At 38.2% G+C, this 15,088-nt stretch overlaps 1 protein-coding gene across 1 annotated transcript in view; it reads left to right on the plus strand.

The window, feature by feature from the left end:
- The window catches only part of C2CD3 (C2 calcium-dependent domain containing 3), a 166,750-nt gene that overhangs the window by 61,714 nt on the left and 89,948 nt on the right, over window positions 1-15,088 (plus strand). The window contains exons 10-14 of the mRNA XM_011942052.1: window positions 1,869-2,078; window positions 2,569-2,681; window positions 8,126-8,244; window positions 10,817-10,939; window positions 13,983-14,477. Of these exons, the coding sequence (XP_011797442.1) occupies window positions 1,869-2,078; window positions 2,569-2,681; window positions 8,126-8,244; window positions 10,817-10,939; window positions 13,983-14,477 (1,060 nt within the window). The remainder of the gene's footprint in view (window positions 1-1,868; window positions 2,079-2,568; window positions 2,682-8,125; window positions 8,245-10,816; window positions 10,940-13,982; window positions 14,478-15,088) is intronic.

The following is a 15,088-nucleotide window of genomic DNA, read 5'->3' on the forward strand; positions in this document are numbered from 1 at the left end:
CCAACATTCTTTTTTTTTTTTTTTTTTAATGGCCATTCTTGCAGGAGTAAAATGGTATCGCACTATGGTTTTGATTTGCATTTCCCTGATCATTAGTGATGTTGAGCATATTTTCATACATTTGTTGGCCATTTGTATATCTTCTTTTGAGAATTGTTTATTCATATCCTTAGCCCACTTTTGATGGGATTGTTTGATTTTTTTCTCGCTAATTTGTTTACATTCCTTATAGATTCTGGATATTAGTCCTTTGTCAGATGTATAGACTGTGAAGATTTTCTCCCATTCTGTGGGTTGTCTGTTTACTCTGCTGACTGTTTCTTTTGCTGTGCAGAAGTTTTTTAGTTTAATTAAGTCCCATCTATTTATCTTTGTTTTTGTTGCATTTGCTTTTGAGTTCTTGGTCATGAATTCTTTGTCTAAACCAATGTCTAGAAGGGTTTTTCCATTGTTGTCTTCTAGAATTTTTATGATTTGAGGTCTTAGATTTAGTCCTTGATCCATCTTGAGTCGATATTTTTATAAGGTGAGAGGTGAACATCCAATTTCATTCTTCTACATGTGGCTTGCCAATTGTCCCAACACCATTTGTTGAATAGGGTGTCCTTTCACCACTTTTATGTTTTTGTTTGCTTTGTCGAAGATCAGTTGGCTATAAATATTTGGCTTTATTTCTGGATTCTCTATTCGGTTCCATTGGTCTGTGTGTCTGTTTTTATACCAATACCATGCTGTTTTGGTGACTGTGGCCTTACAGTATAGTTTGAAGTCAGGTAATGTGATGCCTCCAGATTTGCTCTTTTTGCTTAGTCTTGCTTTGGCTAATTGGACTCTTTTTTTGGTTCCATATGAATTTTAAGATTTTTTTTTCTAGTTCTGTGAAGAATGATGAGGGTATTTTGATGGGAATTGCTCTGAATTTGTAGATTGCTTTTGGCAGTATGGTCATTTTCATTTTATTGATTCTGCCAAGATGGGTATAATTTCAATGGTTAAGGAAGAAAGCAGGAGTCTAGGTTGTATGTGTACTGTAATCACGACTATGTAGAAAATATGCATAAGGAAAACAAATGAGAAGAAATACACAAAAGTGACAATAGTAGTTACATTAGGATAGTGGGTAACTGAAATAAGGTCTGTGTCCCTTCTAGAAAAACCTAAATTTGTAGTTTCAGTTTCTGTACTCGTGTGTATTGTATATATATGTACGTGTGTGTGTGTATATGTGTGTGTATAAGTGTGTGTGTGTGTATGTGTATATATATGTGTGTGTGTGTGTATATGTATATATAGTATTTAAAAATTTTTTTGTACCTGGGAGCATAGATTCCAGTTACCCTGAATATACACTCTCAAACCTTTAGATTATAATTGTTTTTACATTTTTTGAGATTTCTTGCACTATAGGGCTAGAATTCTGATAATTAAGGCTGTTTCCAATCCTTGATAACTTGTGAATCAAGATGCTTGACTGGGTGTGGTGGTTCACACCTGTAATCCCAGCACTTTGGGAGGCTGAGGCAGGAGGATTGCTTGAGTCTGGGAGTTCAAGACCAGCCTGGGCAACATAGTAATATCTCATCTGTATAAAAAATACAAAAATTAGCCGGGTGTGATGACCCATGCTTGTGGTCCCAGCTACTTGGGAAGTTGAGGTGGGAGGATCATTTGAACCCAGGAGGTCAAGGCTGCAGTGAGCCATGATCATGCCACTGCACTCCGGCTTGGGTGACAGAGCAATACCCTGTGCAAAAATAAAAATAAAAACTTGCTGCCCTCCCTCTTTCCTCATCTTGCCTATGCGTACTAGATTGTTTCATGTGAAGCCTGTAACAGTATGCCTCACTGCTCATGTGAACTCCTTTCAGAAATTTGGTTGAACAACAGATGCTCTCAGAAACTCCAGAAGATGCCCAAACGATGACACTAAGTGTGGATAGACTGGCCCTTCTGGGTAGAACACATTCAGTCAGAATCATCGTTGAAACTATGGGAATTCCTCCAGATAATCATCAGATGACCCCTGACAAAAAAAGCTATGCTGGTCCACCACCTAAGGTGACTACAGCAAAAAAGCGGTATGTCTCTAACATGAGAAAGCTAAATTTGACATTTTTCAAAAGTGTGTCTGATGATAATAATCAACAGTTGTATAATACTGTGATTTGGGATGTGTTTTCATATGCATCATTTAATGTACAGAAATATACTGAATCCCCACTAGATCCCAAGAACTGTGTAAGTATGGGACTAAAGAAAATTAAGACACAGACTCTGTTCTTACATATCTTACAGTTAGCAGGACAGAGAAACATTTAAATGGCTGTCTATAACATAAGGCTTTAGGGCCCAAAATAGATGTTTTGTATTAAAAGTGCTGTGGGAACGCAAGAAAGGGAGCCTTTGATTCTCTGACAAGGGTTGGTGGAAAGCTTTGAAGAAGAGGTAAGGCTTCTGAGTACTAGAGGTCCTGAAAATAGGACTTCAAATATATGTTGGATTTATCAGATGGAAATTAGGTTTATTGTTTGGTTAGTTTTTAATCACTTTTTTTGTTTTTCTTTTTAGCACTTTCTTTGTAGAATATCACTTTCCTGTGGGCTTTTCGGAAAGCGGATTGGGAAAGACAGCTTTGATCACTGAGGTTGTTCGACTCGCCTCCAGTAAAATTACAAATGGAAGTAAGAGACACACTGGTTTTCTGCACCTTAGACATTCTGACTTTGGAAGAATTTTTGAATTCCTGATTACTCATTTGACCTTTTTTTTCTTTTTGACATGGAGTCTTGCTCTTTCGCCCAGGCTGGAGTGTGGTGGGGCAATCTCTACTCACTGCAGCCTCCGCCTCCCGGGTTCAAGCAGTTCTCCCATCTCAGCCTCCTGAGTAGCTGGGATTACAGGCGCATGCCACCCCACCCAGCTAATTTTTGTATTTTTTAGTAGAGACGTGGTTTCACCATGTTGGCCAGAGTGGTCTCGAACTCCTGACTTCAGGTGATCCGCGCACCTCGGCCTCCCAGAGTGCTGGGATTACAGGCATGAGCCATCACGCCTGGCCTCATTTGACTTTTGTAGTATCATAAAATCTTAGAGCTAGAAAGAACTTTGAAGTGAATCTACTGTAGTTTCTGTATTTTATAAGGGAGTAAACAGGCCCAGTGATACTATGACTATTCTAATATAAGGCAGCAGGTCACTAGTAACATAACTGAGACTAGAACTCAAAAATTATGATGCTTAAATCATTTTCTTTCAACTGTCTCCATTTTTCTTCTTTTAAAACAACTTTAACAAGACATAATTTACATACCGTACAATTTACTCATTTAAAGTATACAGTTTTTTAATTTTTTTTATTTTTATTTTTTGCAATGGAGTCTCATTCTGTCACCCAGGCTAGAGTACAGTGGCATGATCTCAGCTCACTGCAACCTCCACCTCCTGGCTTCAAGCAATTCTCCTGCCTTAGCCACCTGAGTAACTGGGATTACAGGTGCGTGCCAGCATGCCTGGCTAATTTTTGTATTTTTAGTAGAGACGGGGTTTCACCAGGTTGATCAGGCTGGTCTTGAACTCCTGACCTTAAGTGATCCACCTGCCTTGGCCTCCCACAGTGCCGGGATACAGGCGTGAGCCACCATGCCCGGCCAATATTTTCAAGGCTGTGCAACTATCACCACAATCTAATTTTAGAACATTTTCATTCCCCTAAAAGAAGCCCCATACTTACTAGCTTTCACTTCCCATTTCCCTCTTTCCCCAGCCCTAAGCAACTGCTAATCTTCTTCCTGTGTCTATCAGTTTGTCCATTCTGGATGTCTCATATAAATGGAATCATGCAACTTGTGATTTTTTTGACTACCGTCTTTGACTTACCATAATATTTTTAGGTTTCATGTTGTAGTATATATCAGTCCTTCATTCCTTTCTATGGCTTATACTCCATTGCATAGGTACACCACATTTCATTTATCCTTTCCTCAGTTGATGGACATTCAGGTTGTTTCCACTTTTTGGCAATTTTGCATAATGCTGCTATGTGAACATTTGTGTACATGGTTTTGTATGGACCGTGTGTTTTCATTTCCGTTGGGTATATATCTAATGGTAGAATTGCTGGGTCATATGATAACTTTATGTTTTAACTTTTTCAAGAATTGCCAGACTGTTTTCAACAGTGGCTGCACCATTTTCCCACTAGCAGTATATGAATGTTCTAATTTGTCTACATCCTCATCAACACTTGTTACTTTCCATTCTTTTTTATTCTGGTCATCCTGGTGGATGTGAAGTGACATCACATTGATTTTGATTTGCCTTTTCCTGATGGCCAGTCATGTCAAGCATCTTTTCATGTGAAATGCCTATTCAGATCCTTTGTTCATTTTCAAATCGGACTCTTTGTTGTTGAGTTATAAGAGTTCTTTGTGTATCCTAGATACAAGCCCCTTATCAGATCTATGATTTGCAAATATTTTCTGCCATTCTGTGGGTTGTCCTTTCACTCTCTAGATGGTATTGTTTACAGCACAAAAGTTTTTCATTTTTATGTACTCTAGTTTATCTGTTTTTTTCTTTTGTTGCTTATGCTTTTGGTGTTGTCTTTTTTTTCTAATTTGTTTTAAATATTTCAGATATAGAAAAAGGATAATATAATAGACATTTATGTTCCTGCCACCCAAAATTACAGCCACTTTTCTAATATATTCTGAGGATAGCTTTGCCTTGGTTTTCCAGTTTGATCTATGAATAGTCAGTTCATCAGTGTTAAGTTTCTTCTCTGGGAAGTAGTTTGAGAAATAAAAGATGTGGTCCTAACACTCCTACTACATAGTCAAATAACTTTTCCTTTACAGCATACTAACATGGGATTTTTAAATTTTTACTTTGCTTTATTTTGTTTCCTTTTAGAACTAGATTATCCATTCACATGGTTCAAAATTCAAAAGTTGCATCCTTGCAGACAAACAAGGTTGCTGCTTGTATAGCCTTCCTTAAGCCATTATAGATAGATAGCCAGGCAGATAGATAGATAGATAGATAGATAGACAGACAGACAGATAGATGTGTGTATGTGTGTATGTGTACGTGCACACGTGTGTATCAGCAAATATGTTTATTCCAGGGGTGTCCAATCTTTTGGCTTCCATGGGCCACATTGGAAGAATTGTCTTGGACCACACATAAAATACACTAACACTAACAATAGCTGATGAGCTTAAAAAAAAAAATCGCAAAAAAATCTTACAGTGTTTTAAGATAGTTTACAGATTTGTGTTGGGCTGCATTCAAAGCCATCTTGGGCCACTTGTGGGCTCACAGGTTGGACAAGGTTGGTTCATCCCTTCCCCCGCCTCCCGTCCCCCATGTTTCTGCAAGTGTTAGTGCACCATACACAAGTTGAGTGTCCTTTCTTCAAAATGGTTAGAACCAGAAGTATTTAGGATTTCAGATTTTTTCAGATTTTGGGATATTTGCATATACATTAATAAGATATCTTGGGCATAGGACCCAAAGCTAAACATGAAATTCACTTAGGTATCATATAGACCTTATACGCATAGCCTGAAGGTAATTTTGTACAATATTTTAAATAATTTTGTGCATGAAATAAAGTTTTCACTGCGTTTTGACTGAGACCCTGAGACCCATCACATGAGGTAGGGTATAGTATTTTCCACTCTGGCATTATATTGGCATTCAGAAAGTTTTAGATTTTGGGACATTTTGGATTTTGAGTTTTGGGGTTAGGGCTGCCCAACCTATACATGGTTCTGCACCTTGCCTTTAATCTTAGGAATTTTTGCATATCAGGACATAAAGAGGAAAGAGGAAACTCACAGATGAGGAAAGAGGAAACTGAGACATAAATTAGTTAAGTAGCTTGTATAATATCACACAGCTGGTTTATGGTAGAACTAGAATTTCAACCTAGCACCATTTCGATTCCAAAATGTGCCTTAATCTATATTGCTTCTTAAACATTTATTTTTATTGTTGGCCACAGTGATTGATCCTATGTTTTTCTGAGAAAGATTATATGGGAAATGTGGAATAAGCATTGAGCCAAGAATTGCAAGACTGGATTCTAGTTCTGATTATACCACACACTAATCATGCACCTTAGGCAAAATCACTGTCTTACCTGTGGGCCTCTCTTAGTAATAATATGGATTAGACTAGGTATTAATCTGGATCCCTTTCAACTCTTGAAAAAAATCTTCTCTGGGACACTGTTAGCAAGTTATTTACCTGAATTTTTTCTTCACTTACTGCCTTAACTCACTTAACTCACAGACAGAATACATCAGTTATCCAAGCCCAAATTTATACAGTTGTGATCAACTAATTGCAACTAAGCCCAAAATAATACAGTTGTGATCAACTAATTCCAACTAAGCCCAAAATAATACAGTTGTGATCAACTAATTCCAACTAAACAAAAAAGAATACAGTTGTGATCAACTAATTCCAAGTTTATAAAATTGCTTGCAGCTGGCATAACGTAAATTAACTTTACTCAGTGGTGAAAAATAATGAGCTTAAGAAACAGAGAATTATATGAGAAATATAGTAACAGTGCAAGAACGTACCTAAGTAGTAAGGAGAAATTGAAATAGGATTCTGTTTGTACATAAAGAATTTTACAGTGTCCAAAGTGCTTTTTCCTTTATTACCTCAGTTGATCCTCCCAGCACACCAATGAGGTGCAGGTGTTATCTTACTTCCCTTTCCCAGGTAGGGCAACCAAATAAACTGATCTAGTGGATGTGGGCTTCCTGGGCCCAGACCTTTTGTTCATAGTTCCTGTGCATTGATCCACACAGCAAGGTCCAGATCCTGTCCAACAGTACCAAGAAAAGTATAGAGTCACCAATTAATATGGCCAGAGATGACTAGAGAGATAAGTAGGTTAAAATGGGTTATTTGAATGAATGCTAGAAATAGCAGATTCTCTTCATAACTGGGCCTCTTGTGAGGATTCTTCAGATTCATGATCCATTTTAAGGGCCTTAGCAGTGAATGGACAGGAAGATCATTTTATAGGTGATAAAGTGTTTCTGAGGTGGTAACAATAAACAATAGAACTGGAGCTTAAACTTACATCCTTTGATTCTGGTGTCAAATTCTTTATTTTATTTTATTTTATTGATTTATTTATTTTATTTATTCATTTTTGAGACAGAGTCTCGCTCTGTTGCCCAGGCTGGAGTGCAATGGCGTGATCTAGGCTCACTGTAAGCTCTGCCTCCTGGGTTCACGCCATTCTCCTGCCTCAGCCTCCTGAGTAGCTGGGACTTCAGGCACCCACCACCTTGCCCGGCTAATTTTTTTTTTTTTTTTTTTTTTTTTTTTTTTTTTTGTATTTTTAGTAGAGACGGGGTTTCACCGTGTTAACCAGGATGGTCTCAATCTCCTGACCTCGTGATCTGCCCGTCTCGGCCTCCCAAAGTGCTGGGCTTACAGGCATGAGCCACCGCACCCGGCCTCAAATTCTTTTTATTTACCAGTTAAAACTCTATAGCCATGAGCACAAACTCAAATACCACCATCACTTCTTCCACTTACACTTATAGCAGAAACCCCTTCCTTTCCACCCAAGAGACAGACTGTACTTTGCCTGACACTGCTAACATCAGTACCTGATACCTTGTTTGTGACAGTAGGAGTGTCCAGAAGATAAGCTTATTTTTGTTATTATAGTTTTTTATTCCATTCTTCTATTTATCTGTTTATCCCTCATTGTTCCACCTCCAACCAGCCCCCTTCTTTTAGTATACTACTACCAACTTGTCTTTTAAAAACAGTCCTATTACCTAAAACCCAATGAAGTGTATAGGTATGTCTCCTTACACATCCAGTACTCATGATCGGCATTCGTTTTTCATAGCAAAGCAGAGCAACATAGCACTGCCTGTCTTCTGTGTACTATCTTCAGGGTTTTCTCTTTGTCCCTGCTCATTCAGTCCTACAGCCCTAGCACTTTCTGTGAAATTACACTGACAAGATTTCTGCAGGAGATTTTAATTAAATTTGAAAGAGAAGCAGGTGGTATTAAGGCATGGATTGATGATGACTTCAGTTGGGTGGTGTGACATGTCTGTGTGTCTGGTTCTCCTTACAGGGGTGAAGTTCCAGCAGCGATTTGTGTTTCCAGTACAGTTTGGTGGCCCAATGATAGAGCACTGGTGGAATTCCAACCTCACTTTCCAAATTTATGCAAAGAAAACTCCACAGAAAAAGGTACTTTGAATGATTTTGGCCTTTGCCTTACCTTCACCCCAGGGATTTAGGGCATACCTAAAACTGTATTCTTGCCTAAACTAGGAATCTTCAGGTGCAGGCAGTACTAATAATCCATTGTTATTATTATTATTACTACTACAAATCTCTGCTGTTTGTCATGGGCCAGATGTAATACTAAAGAATCTACACGAGCACACTATCAATTTTAATCACCACAACTCTGTGAATTAGGTACATTATTATCTTCGTTTTACAGATGAAGAAACTGAGATTTGGTGAAATAACATGTCTAAGATCACTCAATCTAATAAAAGAACCAAGACACCATCCCAAATCTGCTGTCTTTAGATCCCAAGTTCTTAACCTCTTTATTGTGCTGTTCCCTTCTAGAGAAAGGTAGCTATATTGATACAGGCTATTAGCCTTAATTTGAGATTCTACTTCCTGTTTGCAGGCAGAATACATAAGTTATCCAAGCCCAAAATAATACAGTTGTGAGTAGCAGTTTTGATCAACTAATTCCAAGTTTATAAAATTGCTTGCAGCTGGCATAATGTAAATCAATAAACTATAACAAGCAGTTTTTACTTCCTTCAATAAAAGAATAGTCTTTATAATCTTTTGACCTCTTATTTGGTGTGGATAGCATGAAGAACATCTTGTTTTCTTTTGCTTTTTTCAGAAGACATATACAATACAGGTCCTTTTTGGAAAATTATAGCAAAAAAGAAAGGGCGGGAAAGGCATCATTTCATAACTCAAAATAAACTCTATTAACATTTCAATGTATTTACATTGAATCATTTTCCTATACCTAGTTAATGGCATTTGTTTTTCTTTTCTTTTTTTCTTTTTTCTTTTTTTTTTTTTTTGAGATGGAGTCTCTGTCGCCCAGGCTGGAGTGCAGTGGCGCGATCTCACCTCACTGCAAGCTCCGCCTCACGGGTTCAGACCATTCTCCTGCCTCAGCCTCCAGAGTAGCTGGGACTACAGGCGCCCGCCACCAAGCCCGGCTAATTTTTTTGTAATTTTAGTAGAGACAGGGTTTCACTGTGTCAGCCAGGATGGTCTGGATCTCCTGACCTCGTGATCCGCCCACCTTGGCCTCCCAAAGTACTGGAATTACAGGTGTAAGCCACTGCGCCTGGCCAGCATTTTTTTTCTAATTATAGAAGAGTTTTACATATTTTTGTAGAAAACTCGAAAAATAATTTTTAAAAGGCAAAAGTTGCCTGTAATTCTGTCACCAAGAAGTAACTATTGTTAGCATTTATGCCTATCTGCATTGTCTTTTTCCAATGAATACAATATGTTATATAATTTTGTATGTAGGTTTTATTCTTTCTTTTTATCATTTAGCATTTTGAGGGTTTTTATTCATTTTCTTCAAAAATATCTATTTAATGTTTTCCACATAATTTTGTAAGTATTTGAAGGTTTATGATATACATGAATTAATACCCTTTTATCAAACATTATAACAAATACAATTAATATTATTAGAAACTTTTAGTAAATGTCATTTTAATGGCTGCATGTTATACCAACATGTGGATGTGCTATATAATTAGCTTAATTCCTGATTATTGGACAACTAGGTATATCTCATTGTTAACTACTTTTAACATACACATAATTTGTGTATAAGCTTTTTATGCATTGTTTCTTATTTCTTTGTGTGTGTGTGTTTGTGTGTGTGTGTGTGTGTGTGTGTGTGTGTGTGACAGAGTTTTGTTCTTGTTGCCCAGGCTGGAGTGCAATGGCGCAGTCTCGGCTCACTGCAACTTCAGCCTCCTGGGTGCAAGCAATTCTCCTGCCTCAGCCTCCTGAGTAGCTGGGATTACAGGCACCCGCCACCATGCCCAACTAATTTTTTTCATATTTTTAGTAGAGACGAGGGTTTCACCATGTTGACCAGGCTGGTCTCGAACTCCTGACCTGAGGTGATCTGCCTGCCTTGACCTCCGAAAGTGCTGGGATTACAGACATGAGCCACCACGCCTGGCCTGTTTATTATTTCCTTAGTACAAATTCCCAGAAATGAAATTAGTGGGCTAAAGAGCATAAATATTTAAAGCTTTTAATATTTGTTACCAAATTTGCCATCTAAAAGCATATTCCCAGTTTATATTTCCAGCTTTACTCATATGACAGCCTCTTGTTTCTCCATAGCCTTGATAGCATTAGATATATTAAACTTTACAATTTCCCTAGTTTTAATAGCAAAAATTTGTGACATCTAAATTTTGTTATTTTTAATAGTGAAGTTGAACATTTTGAGTAAGAATTAACTCTTAGTGATAGAAAAAGATAATCTTCCAACCACTTTGTGGCTTATAAAACTCTCTGTATTCTTATAGACAGAAGTAGCAAAAGCCAGAAGAGAGACCAAAATATGACAGAAAGTGGGATCTCAGAGTTGTCTTAGATAATTAAGCTTTTTTCTTCCTGCGTGGTTTCCTTTATAAGCCATCATATGTTATAAGCCAACATATGATGTTACTCACTTTAAGTAAGATCTCCTGTGGCTTCTCTTTAATTAACCAAAATGTTCTCTCTCCTTCCTCAGCCAGAAGTCATTGGATCTGCGTCACTTTCTTTGCGAGCTGTCATTCAATCAGAACTGCTTTCTTTCAGTGATCAACTTCCAGTGCAACAGGAAAATGATCAGACTCTGTTTGGCCCCCTCAAGGTATGTAGATATACATTCAGGAAGTCAGAAGTATTTGCTGAGTATGCATTATTGGCTGGTACAGGGGATATACAAGTGAACAAGAAAAGCAAGGTCTTTGATCTTGTGTAGCATCTCTTGAAATAGAGCAGTGGAAGTGCTATGAAGGAAATAAATGGTATGATGTGATAGTGAGTACCTGGGAGAAAGTAGGAGATGGTGATCACAGAACATCTTTCTATGGAGGTGACATAGAAGGTGAGATTTGAAGAATAAGAGGAGAAAGTAAAAAACACAGAGACCATTCCAGAGAGAATAACAGGTGCAGCAGCCCTAAAGCAGGACTGGGCTTGGAGTCATCAAGGGATAGAATGTTGCCAGAGGATAGTCAGCAAGAGAGAGAGTGATAGAAAGTAGAGTTGAACGGTCAGGTAGAAGCCATATCATCAGAGCTTTGTAGGTAAGGTAAAGAGTTTCGATTTTAGCTTAAGATCCAAGGAAGAGATCTTGAAGCGTGGGAGTGACATCTGATTTCCATTTTACAAGATTACTGTGTGGAGAATAGACTGCAAGAGGAAAGAGGGAGGTGGTCTGTGGCATTAGTCCAGAAAAGAGATGATTGATGGTGGCTTAGACTAGAGTAATTGGAATAAAGAAGGAGAAAAGTAACTAAGTGTGCCTGATAGAATGAATTCTGGTATATAATTCTTTGGAGAGAGGGTTATTTCCTTGTATTCAGGTGAGTTAGGATTTCTTAGATGGCAGAATCAGGGTGTGTGGCTTCAGTGTAGCTTTGTCCTGGTGAGTTTTAAAAATCAGCCAGATGCAGTGGCTTAAGCCTGTAATCCCAGCACTTTGGGAGGCCAAGGTGGGCAGATTGCTGGAGCTCAGGAGTTCAAGACCAGCTTGGGCAACATGGCTAAACCCCATCTCTACTAAAAATACAAAAATTAGCCGGGAGTGGTGACCTGCGCCTGTAATCCCAGCTACTTGGGAGGCTGAGGCACAAAAATCGCTTGAACCCAGTAGGCAGAGGTTGCAGTGAGCCGAGATTACACCATTGCACTCCAGCCTGGGCGACAAAGCAAGACTCTGTCTCAAAAGAAAAAAAAAATCATCACAGCCATGCCTAAAAAACATCCTGATGACTCCAGTCACCCGAAGGATAAAGTACAAGACTTACTATATGACCCTGGCCTACCGTTTCAGCCTTCTCTCCTACAGCTTCTCTACCAATAACTATGTCATACTATGTAAAGAATCAGTAAGGTATCATACTGGTTCATGCCTCTGTGTTTTGTCATACTGCCTTTTCTTCTTGGAAGCCTTCTCTCTCTTCTTGGTCTTAGTAAATACCACTTTGCTTTAAAGACTTACATGATTATTATTGCAAAAAATTAACATCACCTTACTCTTGTGCTATCCAAGTTATAGTTGTTGCCTGCCTGGTTCATTCTGGACTACAAAGTTTAAAATCAGAAAGGGGTTATAAATAGGATTGATCAACTAGAAATTTTTTCTGTTCTGGCTCTTTTGAGAGAAATACTATTCTGGATAGATTGCTGTCTATATTCAACAGAGTAAAAGAACCTTGGCTGGGCGTGGTGGCTCAAGCCTGTAATCCCAGCACTTTGGGAGGCCGAGGCAGGCAGATCACGAGGTCAGGAGATCGAGACCATCCTGGCTAACACGGTGAAACCCCGTCTCTACTAAAAAATACAAAAAATTAGCCAGATGTGGTGGCGGGTGCCTGTAGTCCCAGCTACTCGGGAGGCTGAGGCAGAAGAATGGCATGAACCCGGGAGGTGGAGCTTGCAGTGAACCAAGATTGCACCACTGCACTCCAGCCTGGGCGACAGAGAAACTCTGTCTCAAAAAAAAAGAGAACCTTGCTGTGTAACACTTACGAACACTTACGGATTTCAGATCAAAGAAACAGCAAGAACTTTTTACCCTTAGTAATTGAGTCTCCTGACAGTTAGTGACCACTTCTAGTCTTCAAATTCATCATTTATCCTTCATCGCTTTTCTTTTTTACTTTTTAACATTTAGACTTTTTTTATACCCTTTACTCAGACTCCCCAATTCTTACTATTTGTCACATTTTCTTTATAATTGTCTGTCTGCCTCTTCACTGTCTCTCTCTTTCTCTCCCTTTATCTCCTTCCCCCATACATGTACATACACATTTTTTTCTGAGCTATTTGAGAGTAAGTTGTACATCATGCCTCTCCCCCTAAATTCTTTAGTTTATATTTTATGTATTTCCTTAGAACAAGGACATCATCGTGCATAATACTCTAGAGTTTTAAAAGTCAGCATAGCATTGATGCTATATCTACAGGCTGTACTGAGATTTCACCAATTATACCAGCGCCTTTATAGCAAATTTTTTTTCTAGTCCAGGATTATCTATTGCATTTTGTCAGATCTTTCTAATCTCCTTTAGTCAGAAACAGTTCTGCAGCCTTTCTTTATTTTTCAGTATGTTGATTTTTTTTTAAAGTAATGCCAGTTATTTTAAAGAATGTTTCTCCACTGAGGTTAACCTGAATCACTTATTACTGTGATGATTGTCAAATGGTGATTTCTAACTCTACCGTCTCTTGTGCGTTTATTAATTGGCATTCTATACGGAGGAGCTGTTTCTTCTCTCATATTTATTTTATATCAGGATGGATTCATGGATTATTATTCAATAGGTTATAATCCATTACTGTTACTCATTCTGATGCTTAAATTGTCCTAGATTTAGCCAGTGGGAGCCTCTTCAACTGGATTTCTGGGTCCTTTAAACATGTCTCCATTCTTTTCTGGGAACTTTCTTCTATTCTGGCTTAACTTGATCTTCCAGGTTCATCTTTTGTTATTGATAAATCATCTGTCTAGTTTTTCTTAGTCTAGCAAGTTAATGTATATGCATTCTGTTAATATTCTTACTATTAGAGTGTTTGAGGATGAGTTAATTCATTTCCTAATAATCTGGTGTTGTTTCCAGCCTCAAAATTCTAATTCCAATTCTAAAGGACATTCTTATTGACTCTTCTCCTTTTGTGTTTTATAGGTAACCATGGAGCTTGTTACAGATAACAAAGATTTCACTGGTATCAATACTAAGTTAAGTGGCAATACCCATTATACCCCACTTTGTGCTCCTACAAGTCCAAATAAGGCACTACCAGAACTTAACCAAGATATGACCTGTACCAAAAATCCACAAAACTTAAATCACATTCATGAGGAAACTGCAAAGAAAGCACAGAACTTGGTGCTCCCCACCCGAAAGTCACCAAGCCCTCTAGCACCACATCCTTCAACCTTCATGACTATGCCAGCCTCCCATAATTTAGTCATTCAGACGAATGGGTCAACAAAAGAGAGTGCTTTGCTGTTGCATGTGCTGTTGATGGTGCCAGATGGGAAAGATTTTATTAGTGGAGAATCTGAGAAACAATCACCATGCAATGTTTATTTAAATTGTAAACTCTTCAGCACAGAGGAAGTCACCAGATCTGTCATCGCATGGGGCACAACACAACCGGTCTTTAACTTTTCTCAGGTAACTTTGTACATTCCATATCCATTAGAGGAATATAGGGGTGGGAGACAAATGCTTCCCAAATTATAATTTCATCTTAAATCTAGAATGTTCAGACTAGCAGGAACCTTTGTAATTATTTGGTGTACAGATTCAGTCCCACTATTGGATGGAAGAGGGAAAGGCATTGTCAATATTTTAAAACTTTTTGTCTTTATTTCTCTTCTGTCTGAGTTCACATGGTTTCTCTCTGTTTCTTTTGCCTGAGTTTTGGGATTCTATTCCTTTCTGCTTCCTCTAAGACTTTGATTAGTTAAACCTCCCCATCTTTCTCCAATCTCTCCTTTATTATTTTATTTTATATATTTGTCCTCACATTTATTCTTCTCCCTACTTTAGTATGCATCTTAACTTGATTTTTCTGTATAATGTGGTGCTTAAGTTGTTTTCTTTCTTGGTTTTTGTAACTTTACTGTCTTATTTTCTTCCTCACTCAAAGCTGTTCTTTTTCAGTCATTTGGCCAGAAGGAAAACTAGGAAAAGCACTTTGGGAGGCTGAGGCGGGCGGATCACGAGGTCAGGAGATCGAGACCATCCTGGCTAACACGGTGAAACCCCGTCTCTACTAAAAA

This window comes from Colobus angolensis, unplaced genomic scaffold (assembly GCF_000951035.1).
Source record: "Colobus angolensis palliatus isolate OR3802 unplaced genomic scaffold, Cang.pa_1.0 Scaffold205, whole genome shotgun sequence".
Classification (NCBI taxonomy): Eukaryota; Metazoa; Chordata; class Mammalia; order Primates; family Cercopithecidae; genus Colobus; species Colobus angolensis.